The sequence below is a fragment of the Penicillium griseofulvum genome (assembly GCF_001561935.1).
Source record: "Penicillium griseofulvum strain PG3 chromosome Unknown contig_79, whole genome shotgun sequence".
NCBI classification, from domain to species: domain Eukaryota; kingdom Fungi; phylum Ascomycota; class Eurotiomycetes; order Eurotiales; family Aspergillaceae; genus Penicillium; species Penicillium griseofulvum.
The window spans coordinates 2,722,365-2,736,106 of NW_024467420.1; the positions used below are offsets into that span (position 1 = coordinate 2,722,365).

General features: G+C 47.2%; 5 protein-coding genes across 5 annotated transcripts; 2 read left to right on the top strand and 3 right to left on the bottom strand.

Moving 5' to 3' along the window:
- Positions 1 to 1,592: 1,592 nt before the first annotated feature.
- On the top strand, positions 1,593 to 3,863 carry PGRI_009170 (putative mucin family signaling protein Msb2; the record flags this gene model as incomplete). Its single annotated transcript, XM_040788630.1, has 1 exon — positions 1,593 to 3,863. The coding sequence occupies one exon, from the start codon at positions 1,593 to 1,595 to the stop codon at positions 3,861 to 3,863; it is 2,271 nt and encodes a 756-aa protein (XP_040652402.1).
- A 1,501-nt stretch (positions 3,864 to 5,364) lies between these two features.
- On the bottom strand, positions 5,365 to 6,411 carry PGRI_009180 (isocyanide synthase family protein; the record flags this gene model as incomplete). Its single annotated transcript, XM_040788631.1, has 3 exons — positions 5,365 to 5,522; positions 5,576 to 5,839; positions 5,913 to 6,411. 3 exons carry the CDS (start codon positions 6,409 to 6,411, stop codon positions 5,365 to 5,367), a joined length of 921 nt encoding a protein of 306 aa, XP_040652403.1.
- A 993-nt stretch (positions 6,412 to 7,404) lies between these two features.
- Positions 7,405 to 9,973, bottom strand: PGRI_009190 (Major facilitator superfamily domain, general substrate transporter; the record flags this gene model as incomplete). The annotated part of the gene is made up of 4 exons (XM_040788632.1): positions 7,405 to 8,324; positions 8,577 to 9,009; positions 9,066 to 9,666; positions 9,720 to 9,973. 4 exons carry the CDS (start codon positions 9,971 to 9,973, stop codon positions 7,405 to 7,407), a joined length of 2,208 nt encoding a protein of 735 aa, XP_040652404.1.
- A 359-nt stretch (positions 9,974 to 10,332) lies between these two features.
- Positions 10,333 to 11,658, top strand: PGRI_009200 (isocyanide synthase family protein; the record flags this gene model as incomplete). The annotated part of the gene is made up of 3 exons (XM_040788633.1): positions 10,333 to 10,678; positions 10,751 to 11,145; positions 11,215 to 11,658. 3 exons carry the CDS (start codon positions 10,333 to 10,335, stop codon positions 11,656 to 11,658), a joined length of 1,185 nt encoding a protein of 394 aa, XP_040652405.1.
- A 628-nt stretch (positions 11,659 to 12,286) lies between these two features.
- On the bottom strand, positions 12,287 to 13,611 carry PGRI_009210 (uncharacterized protein; the record flags this gene model as incomplete). Its single annotated transcript, XM_040788634.1, has 3 exons — positions 12,287 to 12,619; positions 12,690 to 13,230; positions 13,463 to 13,611. 3 exons carry the CDS (start codon positions 13,609 to 13,611, stop codon positions 12,287 to 12,289), a joined length of 1,023 nt encoding a protein of 340 aa, XP_040652406.1.
- Between the last annotated feature and the right edge of the window lie 131 nt (positions 13,612 to 13,742).

Sequence of the window (13,742 nt, forward strand, 5' to 3'; positions counted from 1 at the left end):
CGTCTTGACTTTTCATTTATATTGTATATTGTGATATGCGGCTTAGGTTAGCTTTGACTCCATTACGGTTTTTTTTTTTCTTTTTTTTTCTTCTTTCCTCTCAATAGTCTCCAAGCTAATGATATTGATCGGCTTAAATGAAAAACGCTTTACGCTCGGACTTTTTTTTTATGTTTTCTTTTTGACAGGGGTAAATTATCAAGTGCCATTGTGTTACATTGTGCAAAAACTTAATTTTGATTCTTCGGATTTTATATGTTGTAGTACTCGGTTCCTAACAGATATAATATAGATATGAAATATGGATGTAGTTTATGGATTGATTACCTCAAGATATGTATAAATTATCATCTCATCAAGCTCGTTAATTCGCAATGGCCGGAATATATTCGTACTATTGTCACACAGACAAACGCCGTAATGGGAAATGAAAACGCAAATATGGTCCAAGTATTCCGTCCTCCGTCCTCCGTCCTATATGTACAACAGTACATGCCGAAGAGGGCTCTAGTTGATGTATCAGTACAAAGTGATCGTAGACCTATAGGATATTAGCTCATTCGTTTCCCGATGGACATTTATTATTACCCATTCACTATTTCACTATAGTACAGAATATAAAGTACCGGCTACACTGCCTAACTACCGTGGCTTGGAGATATTATGCAGGTGTCTCTTAGCTATCTGGTTTCAGATGAGGGCCTTGGAATGAACCTTATAGGTTACTAGCTATTGTTATGTATGGTAGATAATACAAGTTTATAATCAGATCAGGATACGGAGTATACATTTATGAATTAAAGGTTCAATGTTGTAGCCCTGGAGGAACAGGATCCAGTCTCCGTATACTCCGTAGTCATATATGACTTATGACTATGTAAACGCTCAGGGGTAACCTTAGAAGTGCGTGGCCACATCCCATGCACCTGCCAAATGCCCGGACCAACTCATTAAATACACTAAAACATGTAATTTACCGTAAATTACCCTTGTTGACGCTGCCACAACGTGTCCCGCCCCCCCATTCCTTTCCCCCCCCCCCTGATGATGAAGTGATCCTCTTCTTTTCTGATCCTTTGACCTCATTCACTCATTTTGCTCCTTCCTTTCTCTCCCTTGTCTGTTTTTGCTGTGTTCACCTGTTGACTTTCAACAGCGTTTTTGACCTGGGACAACATCCCCTTGCATCGGTCGCTCGCATCGCCCGTTTTCTCTTTCTCTGATCCCGTTGCCCGGACGGTTTTACAGAAAGTAGTCATTCGCTCCTTACAGCTTTTCGAAGCCCACACTCGTTTTTCGCCTTTGGGGATCGTTTCGGATTTCCCTTTCCATTCGTTAATCGTCGAATTATTGTTTACACCGATTCGGTCTGTCTCATTGGTTGCCATCGAGACGTTGGATACAATAATCTTGCAATTGTGAATTTATTACAACTGCCCGAAGTCCGGTTGTGTTGGAAACTAGAATATTCTAGGCGATATACCTCTTGTCACACCCCCTTGATCGTTCATGAGGTGTTGACAGACGGTGGTTATCGCATTTTTGTACACTGACCTTGGACTTGCTCTGAGCCATCACGTACATAGTTCAACATGCGTCCCGACGCCATCTCCGTTCTCGCGGCCTTCCTCACTGTAGGCGGCCTCCAGCTCGTCGCAGCTCAAGATGCCCCCGAAGCGCACGTCCAGCGGCCGCGCTGGTACTTCCCGCAGGAAGTCAAGCGAACGATTCGCAGAAGTGCGGAGGCTAACCCTGAATTGAGCCTCGACGACCTATTCGACAACTCGAGACCTACCCAGGTCTCTTCCTCCACCACTACTACCACCCCCGGAAACTCTGCCACGGCTCAGCCCCAGAAGGGACAGGAGGTCGTTGTTGTAACCATCTCGATCGACCCCAAGAACCCCGAGATCACACACCGTATTACCGGTACTACGGTCATTGGCGGTGAACCGACCGCCACCACCACGACGATTACGCAGCACACCGAGGGTTCGAGCACGGAGATCACAAGTAAGAAGAGCTCTGAGGCCGCATCTACCGATGCGGAAACCACACGGAAACAGGGATCGGCGGTCGACTCCTCCGTCCAGACTTCGACTAAAACCTCTAGTAACGGTCTCGTTGGTGGCCTGGCCTCAGACCTGGGTCTTGTCGGCGAATCAACAACCAACAGCCCCGTCTCTGCGACATCGACTGGCTCCTCTAGCGCCAACAAGATCAGTAGCTCAAGCACGGCAAGCTCAAGCACGGCAAGCTCAAGCACGACCAGCTCAAGCACGGCGAGCTCAAGCACGGCGAGCTCGGGGTTAGATCTCACTGAGCTTTTGGGTCTAGGTGATAAGTCTTCCACCGGCAACAGCACTAGTGCTACCTTGTCCTCTGGGGCTTTTAGTTCACCGACCATTCCCGTCAGCGTGCCTGCTTCCGCTACCAGCTCACCGTCGACCACCCCCACGGGAACTGCAACTTCGACTTCCGGCGACCTCATCGGCAGTCTCGTTTCAAGCGTGGATTCCCTGGTTGGTGTCACATCTACTAGCACTGGCAGCACTGCTTTGATTTCGAGCACGTCCATGTCCAGTGGTGGTAGTCTTCTGCCACCTAAATCGACTGGCATCATTCCTACCCTGCCAGGTACCAATACCGGTGTCATTCCCACCCCGACGAACCCACTTGGGTCAGTTCCTGTCCCACACTCGACCAGCTCTGGATCTTCCTCTACTTCTGGATCTGAAACTGTCTCTGGTTCTACCACGGCCTCGGCTCCTCTGTTCGGCACTACCACTACCGCCTCTCTTCCTGGTTATCACGAGAGCTCCAAGGTTCCCATATCCAACTCTCGCCCAGCCTCCACACCCCTTCCCTTGTCGACTTCCACAACTTCGACGAGCGAAGAAGTGAGCACGACCAAGACCACTATGGAGCCTCAGACAACTGCGGAGACGGTTACACCCCCCACCTCCAATGACAACGACTGGATGCCATCTACAATCCTTATCGTGCCTACCGTCAGTACCACCCAGAGCTCTGCCTCCGGTGAGACCGCGAAGCCCACGGCACCGCCATCGCTTCCCGGCTCTATTACTCCATCGCACCAGGTGAATGAGCCTCCTTCTGACTCTATGTTGCTCCAACTCGGTTTCAACAGCTTGCTGCCCTGGTCGTTTGTTGCAACCACTCCCTTGTCGTCGTCGCAGATCTTCAACTATACCCCTCAGGCTATTGAATACGCTTTGCCAGGCCTCTCTGCTAAGGATAGCCCAGTCATGTTTGCCATTGAGCCTTACTATAACTGGAAGTCCACTGGCTATAATGCTACCATTGCTATCTTCTATTTCCCTCGTGACAAGGTCGACGCCCTGCAAGCACTCAAGGTTAACCCCAATTCCGCTCTCTACAACCAGGCCAGCAACTCCACCCGCTCATTAATGGCAATGGTTGACCCCACAATTCCCCTCGAGTTCTCTGGAAACTACCCTAGTGGTAACAGCGACTCGACAGGTGGCAACAACAACAGCGGCAGTGACGATGGCCCGGATAATGGCAACAACGACAACACCGATGGCTCTGGCGGTAGCTCCAAGGCTAAAGCTAGCTCTGTTGGAATTGGAGTAGGTGTTGTGGCCGGTGCTGCCGCGTACGGTGCTGGTATGTTCTGGGTTGCGCGCCGCTACCGCAAGAGAAAGCAGCTGCACCAGCGCTCAAGCTCGACCGTTGAGCAGATGAGCCAGGGAGGTTCCGCCGCTGGCTCCATGTTCGCTGCCGGTGGCCGTGTCCCTAGCCATGGTAGCCGTGGGACTGCTCGCTCTCAGATGATCAGCGCCCCCGTTATGGCGGAGAACTCATTGGGATGGAACTAGACATGCTTTCGATAATAAGACGTTCACACTACTCCTTCCGTCACACCTCCCTTTTTGGACCCTACGACAATAAGAGAGCACCGGGCCTTGGAAGACTCTTATTTCTTCTGAGATAACTGCTTCTTTCAACGCACCCATGCTCTCCCCACCCTCCGACAGAGGTAGGGACAGAGAGACTGCACAAAGCTTCATTTTCATTGTCCATCCACCAAGGACTTCCATGTCATATATCACGTATCTCTTCTTTTTGTGCAATTTTTGACCACTTTTCTTCTCAAACATGATACTCCGAGCGACGGTTGGTCGTCACTGCGTGTGTCGCGTTATCTTTTTTTTTCCCTCCCTTTCTTGACATATTCCCCCTTTTGTTCACCAAATACTTTTTTTTATCCCCTTTACTTCTCTCAATGGCGCTGGGACAACAAAATTTGGGATGAAAGCTCTTCTCTAATTTTGGCTCCTGCTTTAAAGCTCTGATGAACTATTGGTCATTCCGTCTTGGATTTGCACATTAATATTGGATTTGGGTGGCATTTTTTTTTCACAGAGCTGACGGCTTCTTCCCTGCCCTTATTTCATCTCCATCTATTCCTGTTTGTGATCAATTGTTTGCGTTTCTGTTTTCTTTTGTACAGATGTATGAAATGTGTCCAAGTGTGGTCTTGTAGATGTGGACGTGAGCCTGTGAATGAGATGAGTAGAATCTTTCTTTTTAAAGTCTTATAGAATTAAATTGTAATTGTAAGCTTTGAATTTGGAAAGTTTTTAGTCCCAGAATGTAGTATAACTCATTGGATTGAGGCTTTCATAGATCAATGCCCGATGTGGTGTACAAAGAAACATGGACAACACATATCCCTGCTATTTGATAGCATCCAACATATTAGGAATCTGAATACATAACAAGAGAAATGTCAACACCGCCAGGTTCCTGGTAAAGTGCCCTCTATGATACCGTGGATATTGCATCTTTCGTATATTGTGTGGGTTCATGAAAATTGGTAGATTTGTATGACTACATCTATCAAACCCTAAGACAATAGCCAACATGGTATTTCTGTCAGGATATTGGAGTTATAGAGACAAAAGATACACTATTCTGTTGAATAGCCAAAAGTGCCAACTTGTCCAAGTCTGAGTCAGATAGTTCTTGATCATTCGGTTTATGCGCCCTAATAACCAGGTTTCTCCCATAATTGTGCTCAAAGTCAACTCTGGTATTCCAATCAAAGAGTGGTGAGCTCTCACGGAAGAAATAGGGTTGACCATTCTTCGTAATGAGGTCAAACTTCTGCCGGTGTGTAGCTTGGTGAGCTGTTATAAATTCCCCTGCAGTTGTCACTGCAACACTACAGTGCCAAGGGCTCATTGAAAATGAGTTCTTTTGTGGGATAAGGGGACACGATAGCTTTGTTTGACCTGATGAAGGATGAATGGAGAGACGCAATGAGTCAGGGTAAATTTGGCGTACTAGGTCCGCGTACTCCTATGATCCACCAAGTCAGACTTGTTCTATATAGCTCTCGAAATAACCTACCACTCCGCGTACAATCATTGCCTTCGCAATGATCTTGATCCTCTTCTTATATTGCTTGGGACCAGCGCAGTCTTTAGTCACTGGGCTGAATTTCAGGTCAACTTTCATGAATTTGTCGTATCCTGCAATCAATCAGCCATGAGACATTGGCTAGACTTAAATGCCATCCACCTACCATTATAAGTTCTCAGGTAATCCTCATCGCTTTTCAAAAACTTATCAACATCAAATCCCGGCCGTCCACACCGTCGATAAAGTTCAGTCCTTGATATACCGCAAAGCTTCACATAATCCGACTTGGAGATATGCGCCCCAGTATAAAGACCAAGCATATTCATAATGCGATGGAACTGAATACAAGCATATCCCTTCTCGAGAGCGATCTTCCGCAGTCGATTCCCATATTCCCAGACCTCCTCATCGGAAATCCCTGTAAGATCTAAAATCAGATATCAAATTAGCATTAGATCCTATATGTGATACCCAAACAAGAAAGATAGTTTATATCTCACCATTGTAACAAATCCCATCTGTAACAATAACCACAACCGCACCAGGAGGATAAACAGCCTTGATATCCTGACAAAGATTCACCAACCGTGCCAATCCAAGCTCATCTCCCAAATCTGGAAGTGAACCTAGCACTTTGTCCATGCGATTATTACTCTTCATTGGAAAAGCAGGTAGAACCATAGGAATAGCCCTGTTGGCAGCGATGTGTGTCTGCACGCGTGGCATGAACGAGGACCGGCCCAGCCATTCACCGTCAGCGGTTGTGCGCTCATGGGAGCCGTAACGTTCCACGATGTTCATTATTTCATCTGCCTTTAGGCGGTTTAATATGGGACATATTTCCGGTGTGTCGAAATGGTTGTCAGTGGCGGCTTCAGGTTTGGGGACTGGGTGTGGTGTTGAGAGGAAGGATACTTGGGTCTTTGAGGTGGAAGTGATGCGGTCTAAAGAGATCAGGTCTAGGCGAGGGGTGACTTCCACTACCGTCGGTGCTAGCATTTTGATATAGTTCATGATAGACTGGGGCAGGGTTGCAGCCAGGGATTGGGAAGGGGTAAATTCAGTTTTCGAATGCACTCGTAATTTATAGGGATGGTATCCTCAAGTCCTGTGTTGGAATTTGGGGGCTTTCTATTGCCACGCTTAACTCCCAGTCTCTTATGCTCTGGGTTAAAGGATGTATTCATCCTTCCATGTGCCCCCTCGTCATTTTTGCACCTCTGATAGTTTCTGTTCGGTTCAATGGGAACTATGCTGTTGCACAAGAAATATAAAATTAAATTCTAATGTCTGACTATTTGTGTACTGAAACCAGTGCATGACTCGGAGTACGACTGTTTTCGTATATCTGGGTTAGGTTTTTCATCCAAGAGCCCTAAAGAACAATAATATGGATAATATACTCCGTAGATACTCCGTAGATAGATACGCTGTATCGTAAACAATGTTGGTACTATTTGGCCAGTCAAAGATGTTATTCCAAAGAATTCTATGGTTGTTGAGCTGATTGTTCAACCATGATTTGGTATATGCTGTCTCCAGGGCTAAATTTAGGAATATCTTACACGAGAGGTCGGGATAGATGGGAGCCATTATATGTCTCTGGTAAAAGCTTTCTCGGGCAAAGGTAACATGTAGACGTAATATTACATTGGTTCTGATAACTGAAAGCTGATACATCGCGAGAAGTGAAGGTCAAATCGCTCCAACTTCACGGCTTAACTATATTTATACTAAAACCGGGGGGTATTCCACTCCCAAAGCTCCGTCATTCCCCATCGGGTCAGAGTTATGTAGCCAGTTAGATCTCCTCTCCTGTTCATTTCTTTCCCTATCTGCCTCGCTACGTGGTGAATACAACAGACGCTTCCACTATATAGAGATCCCATTACGTAGGATTAGAGATTCGCACCGAGTATTACCTCCGAAGCGATGATCAAGAAAAATAGAGCCCATCTGTAAGCTTGGTAAATTTTTTTGTGGCAACCCCATTCACAAGAAGTAAGAAGCTTCCTTTTCTCGCTCCCAGCGATACTCCATCCGCTTCGCAGTCTCCCTCCCTACTGCAATACCACCATAATGGGCCGAAATAAACTCCAACATCACATCCATCCCTGCAGTGATCCCAGCAGACGACCAGATCTCAATTCCAGGTAGCAACGACAGGCCGTCAGGCACCACATCCTTAGGAACACTATCACGTAGCCACCGTCTGTTACGTTGCCATCTCACTTCGCTCGTTTGGCTAGTGACATCGTCATAGCGGGCTGAGTTTGTAGTTACTTGGCGTCCATCCAGAAGCCCAGTCTGCGAGAGGACATGGCTACCCGTGCAAACAGTAATGATACTGTGGCGGACATAGGGCGCAACGGCAGTCAGAAAGTCCTGAACCTCCTGCGTGTTAGAAACTTTGATTTCATTGGATGTATTAGTGCCGTAAATACGGTTCAGACGTGTCCCTGGGCCACCTGGGATGATCAATACATCGATAGGTTTGAATTCACCACTCCCATCCTCGGCAACTTTCCCCGCTTTCAGGGCAGAGATCATGTCATTGAAGGTACATTGTGGCAACATTTGCTGATTGCAAGCTGTATTGATGTTGGGTAGATCAAATCGCCATTGTGCCTTAGCGGGTGGAATTGGTTTCACCGAGACTGGGTCCAAAGTTGCGGCTGATACAGTCAGGGTGATGTTTGATGTGTCAGGATACTGTGTGCGGATGTTGAGAATGTCCAGTGGGGCCGCCACGTCCAGTAATTGGAATCCAGGGAATAATGGAAGGTGGTAATGGAGAGGTTTGAGGAACATCTTGTGTAATACTCCGTTGGAAAAGTCCCGTGAGATGGGGAGAAATCGTAGGAAGGTCATTCCGAAATAGAGAGGGGTCACGTTTTGGTCACGCTTTTTGACTCAAATGAGGTATCCCAAGCCTTCAAGCCTGATTAACCAGGAATGTATTTATATTTTCATGTGAGAATAATAACAAAATTAATGGGACATACTAAACAGGTTTATGTTATTACTACCTAATTTTAAATAAGATTCTGTAAGACACAATGTCTATAAACAAAGTACAATCATGTATAGTAATTTTAAGCCAATTTAAGCCCCCGAAAAGTGAGACCCGATTACGAACAATGCTCCAGTTAGGATACAAATACCCCCGAACAATTGTGCGTACAGGTAATCGCCTCCCCCTAACGCGATCAGCTGTCCTGCGATATAAGGTCCAGTCAGCAGCGGAATGCTATTGATAGTGGTAATCATCCCAACACGTGTGCCGGATTTTTCTGGGTCTTTGGATCCAAAGTAGGCATTTGCAGCCGGCAATTGACTTTGCGCACAATTCACCAGTAATCCATAGACTGTAGCCCAAATGAACATGCCAACCTGGGTGTGTACACCAATCCACCCTAGAATGACGATGCCGCAAGGGATTGAGACTGCAATGCAAGTCCTTACTGCACCCAGCCACCGGTCCGCCACGAACGCCGAGGCGATGCGGGACGGAACACCCACGCCATTCATTAGGATGAGGAGGAGGAGTGAATCAGATGCTGTAAATCCTGTGTGAGCCTGGGCATATTGTCGAAGCTGCGAGTGTTATTAGTTAGGTTGCCAACCCAATGTGGAACAAAGAAATAACTTACATAGATGTACGCAAAGTAAATTCCCTCAAAGATCAGGAATGAGCCGATTGAAAAAATCAGGTAAGGGCGTTCGCGGAACGCGCTGAAGTCAACCCAGGGAGGAGGACGACGAGGTATAATCCGAGACCTGGTAAACTTGATAATTATAACGCTGTTGAATAGGATAATGGCCGCCATGATTCGGACAGTCCATGCGAAGCCAATATTGTTGAAACACTTATAAGCAACCACTGGGAAAACCATCCCTCCAGTCGCTGCCCCACAAGAAGCCAGCGAGACGGCCATCACTCGCTTGGAGTTGAAGTATGTCGCATATAGCGAGATTATGGGGCTGAAGACGAGTCCGTGGCCAATTCCACTGACGATACCTTGCGCTAGCCAAAAATGCCATAACTTTGTGCCGAATGAGGTCGCGAATGCTCCAGTAACTTGAAGAAGGCACCCAAGGGTAATGCATTGTCTCAGATAACCCGCGTCCATTGCTCTGCCTGAGAAAGTGGCCAGGAAATGGACGAGGAACATCTGCACCGCTCCGATCCAAGACGCATTTGCTGGGCTGACATCAAGAGTTTTGACGTAGTATTCCTGAAAGAATCCATATCTATATCGCATCAACGGGTGAGATTGGCATCAGGTTTGACAGGGGCCCCTTACGATGTGATATAGCCCCATACATTGAACACAACCAGGTGTCCGGTCAGAACTTGGGTCCAGGCCACCAGACCTCCATCAGGGATCTCATTGTTCTCAGCTTTGCGGTTTTCGTCTTGTTGGCGAGGATCTGGGGGAATAAATAGAGGGGATTCTTCGGTGAGAGTAGTATAGGTAGTGGCCGGCGGCGTTGAGTGAGATGTACCAGTCGTCGAGCATCCAGTTGCATTGCTCTGGGATATGTTTGGCTGGCCCATGCTGGTTGACAAGACTCCAAATAACAAAAAGGAAATATCTCCCAAAATTTGGAAAATAGAGGAATGCTGGTAGTGTATGAGGCTTGAATTCTAAAATGTGACTCCTCAGGTGTTAGTTACATTGTGGAGTTACCCGCTCCGTGTAGAAATCTTGTAGATACGTTCTGGATTTGTACAGAGTACAGGTATTGCTTCAGGTAACAATACATATAAAGTGTGTAGGCAACTAAATAAAATACTGTACGTAGTAAACTATATCTGCACTGGGATGTTGATCTTGTCACGAGGGATAACAATAACATCCGAACCCTTACGGCCCCATTCACTACACACATCCACCAATTCCCATTCTACTAACAATGAAATTTGAATACGATCCAGACGAAGTACCTCAAAAGGTTATCGAGGTGTTAAAGCGGTTTTGCTTGCATTCGAGCAAAGATGGCCATCAGAAAGACGTCGGAAGGGTATTCGAGTCCATGCCTGAGAAGTTAAAGATTAATATCACGGCAAACCGGCCGATAACTATGGTTTTACCTGCATTTCCATGGAAAAGTCCGAACCAGGATAAAGTGCTAGCAGATGGGGCAGATCTAGGAGAAGAACTGGGTTTGGCGAAATTGAACCACCTGTGCGAGGATATCTCGAAGATCTATCCTTACGGTGCACGACTAATCCTCATTTGTGATGGCCCAGTATATAATGGTATGGCATTCCTTGTTCTTTCTAAGGAGGAATATCATTATCGAGAATGGAATAAATAGACTGACGGTGTAGACCTGGTCGGTGTCCCTGACGACGAATGTTACGACTATGGCATTGAGATACGCAAAATCGCCCAAGAGAAACATTTTTCTTCTATCCAGTTTGTCCGGCTGATGAACTTGCTGGGACTAGGAGATGGCGAGAAAATCTCCAAGGCAGATTATCTCCGTCTCGTCGCCACTGTCAGGGAGAAACTGATGTCACCCACATACTTCGACCCCAAATTTGACATTGAACTTGAGTTGAAGACAAATCCAGATACCAGAACAACATACGAGAGCTATTTTAGTCGCATCTCAGAGGATCTAAAATGGGCCAAGGGGCTTGACCCTATTGTCGCGGCCGACCCGGCGCTCTACGCGGCTGAGGTGTCCAAGATGGCGAAAACCATGATCAACCGGCTCATCGTAAGTCTTAATGCTATGACATATTTGATGCTTTATTTTTCCTGGAATGTCTGGCTCCCTGGCTCACAGTTTTCCCAGGCATATGAAGCCGTCATTAACGATACACTCGGAAAATACATCCGTCTCTCGATTCACCCTTCATTAGGGCTAAACAAGGTCTCTATTCCCTTGCTGGGCCAAGGTGATCTGTTTGGTGATATGCCGTGGCATGCAAGTGTGGCGGTACTGTCAAATGGGGAGATCAAGACCGGAAAATCGCGGGAATTTCGCAAACTGTACGAGGTCGTTGTGAGGCATGGCCGGCCTTATTACTTCAGAGAACGGAGCCCAATGTACGAATGGGAGGCAGATGTGGAGTTTCAGCATGACTACGATGGGTTGATTGTGAAGAACCCTTTACAGAGAGCTCAGACGCTTGGTAGGGATGATCGCTTAAAGCTAGCTCGCTTGATTGTGCAGTATCAGACCAAGTCGGTTCGAGTGGAGGGGTTTGAAGTGTTGAATGACGCATGACTGTTTAGATTTCACCCGTTCACTTAGTAGCATATGCGGCTAGAAAAGAGAATACAAAATCTAGTGGCAGGTCCTACTCTTATAAGCATAAATTGTTGGAAGGTGTGGGTCTACCCCACGTTCTGGAACCATGGGTTCTCGAGTAAGACTAACCCGACTCTGTCTAGGGTAAACGGTATTCAGATATTCTATTGTTTTGAGCAGCATCGGAGAGCTGGATTGTACAGGTGAAGTCTAGCAAGATATTTCAACGCTCACTGTTTTCTGTGAGAGCTGTTGGCCATGTCATTGATCTTCTAGGGCAGCAGGGAAGATATGACATCAAGACAATCTTCACTAGCCACATCTATGACGATACAAATCGGAAAGGGGCCCTCACTACCTTCAGAGATATGAGCAAAAGACTATAACGAGGTAGGAAAATGGAGATAATGTGTATTTTTGTCTATAACAGGCAGGTGTAGATACATCAGAAATCCCAGTGGATATCAGAAGGAATAGGAGGTTAGAGAGTGGGAAATGATATGTACAATAAGTGGTAGGGGAGATGCGCCCATCCGCAACAGGCAGAAGCAGCCAGAAGAAAACATCTCAGTCAGAGTGATGAATATAAATTGGTGTATTTGCCTCATTCCTTCTTCTTCTTATCTGACTCCGATTCAGGCTTTCCAAACCAGCTCGTCAGCGCTGCAATTCCACCGCTGCCGGCCGGGTTAGTTGACTGGCGGCGGAGTTCACGCGCTCGCTCCCGCTCAGCCTTGTACTCGTCCCAGGAGAGATCTGCCGCTGCTGCTGCACGAACTTCCTCCTCTTCCCGGGCAGGGAGGCTCTTGCCTGGTAGTGGGCGAACGGCTGCTTCGCCGCCGTAAGCACGAAGACCAGTGCGGAAGACCCATTCAACGGCCTCATCAACGGGGTGATCGAAGATATAGGGAAGGAAGGGGACAACGGCAAGACCAAGCTATAAGAGACAGTGTTTAGCATCGTATTCACCAATTTACGTTCTCACCCAAAAGGAAAACGGTACTTACCCCAACCGGCGTCCAGGTACGGATAAATGCAATCTTGACATCCTTTACCATCCGCCCAGAATAGCGGACCACACTGTGAATTGTGAACGCAGGCAATCCCATACTCGCGATACTCTGGAATACTGCGCGCTTAGCCATGACCATGCGGTAGTCCTCCGCGAGCGGGATCTCGGGGGTCGGCCAGGTTGGTTGCTGATCTTTGGAATCGGCTGAGTTGCCAATCGTCAAGTTACCTGTCACCATGCCCTTGATAATCTGGTTCTGCGAAGGCTGCCTAGCGTCCTTGTATGTCTCATCTGTGGGAGCTAGTGCGTTCCAGTTTCGGAGATAGGCCTTGTAGCCTTCATGACCAACATCACCAAGCAGGTATGACCAGGAGATAGCGTAGGCAGAGCGGACAAGCCATGGGTGTGCGATCGGACGGAAGGACTCGCCGATGTCTGAGGTGTAAGCGACATAGCGATGAGCGGACAGGAGGATCGTGCGGATGCGATTAGCGTACGCAGCATAGCGGAACGGTGTGTCTGTAGAGTTGACCGAGCTGCCGTCAATCGAGGTGCCCATCATTAGTTTCTATTTTGTCTTTTCTTGCTTTTGGCGCTGGGTTGATTTGCTCGAGGTGAGTTGGCGAAGCTCTGGAGTGTTACATGTAGTATGTCATCGACTCAAACCGGGAAGTACCGTGGATTACTCCATCTCTCCACTCCGAGCACGCGACAACAATTTCCTTGCGACCAAAAAGATAAATTTTGAAGAGTTAGAATTTCACATACTATTGGGAGTAGAGGTCATCGTAGAATTCATCCTCGCGATCAACCAGCTGTTGCAATTTTGTGGGGAGCTTCTCTCGGACTACAGGCTTATCCAATAACTCCTGCGGGGGAGATTGTGGTTCATCCTGTTGACGATCGCCCCTGACCATTGCGAAAGTAGTATGATATGTCAGTTATGGGTTATGTAGTCGTTTTGAACAAGCAACGCTTATTTGCGTGCCAAGTGAGATCAAGACAAAGGGGGTATATAATACAAAAAGAATGTGAAGAAGAAAAACGA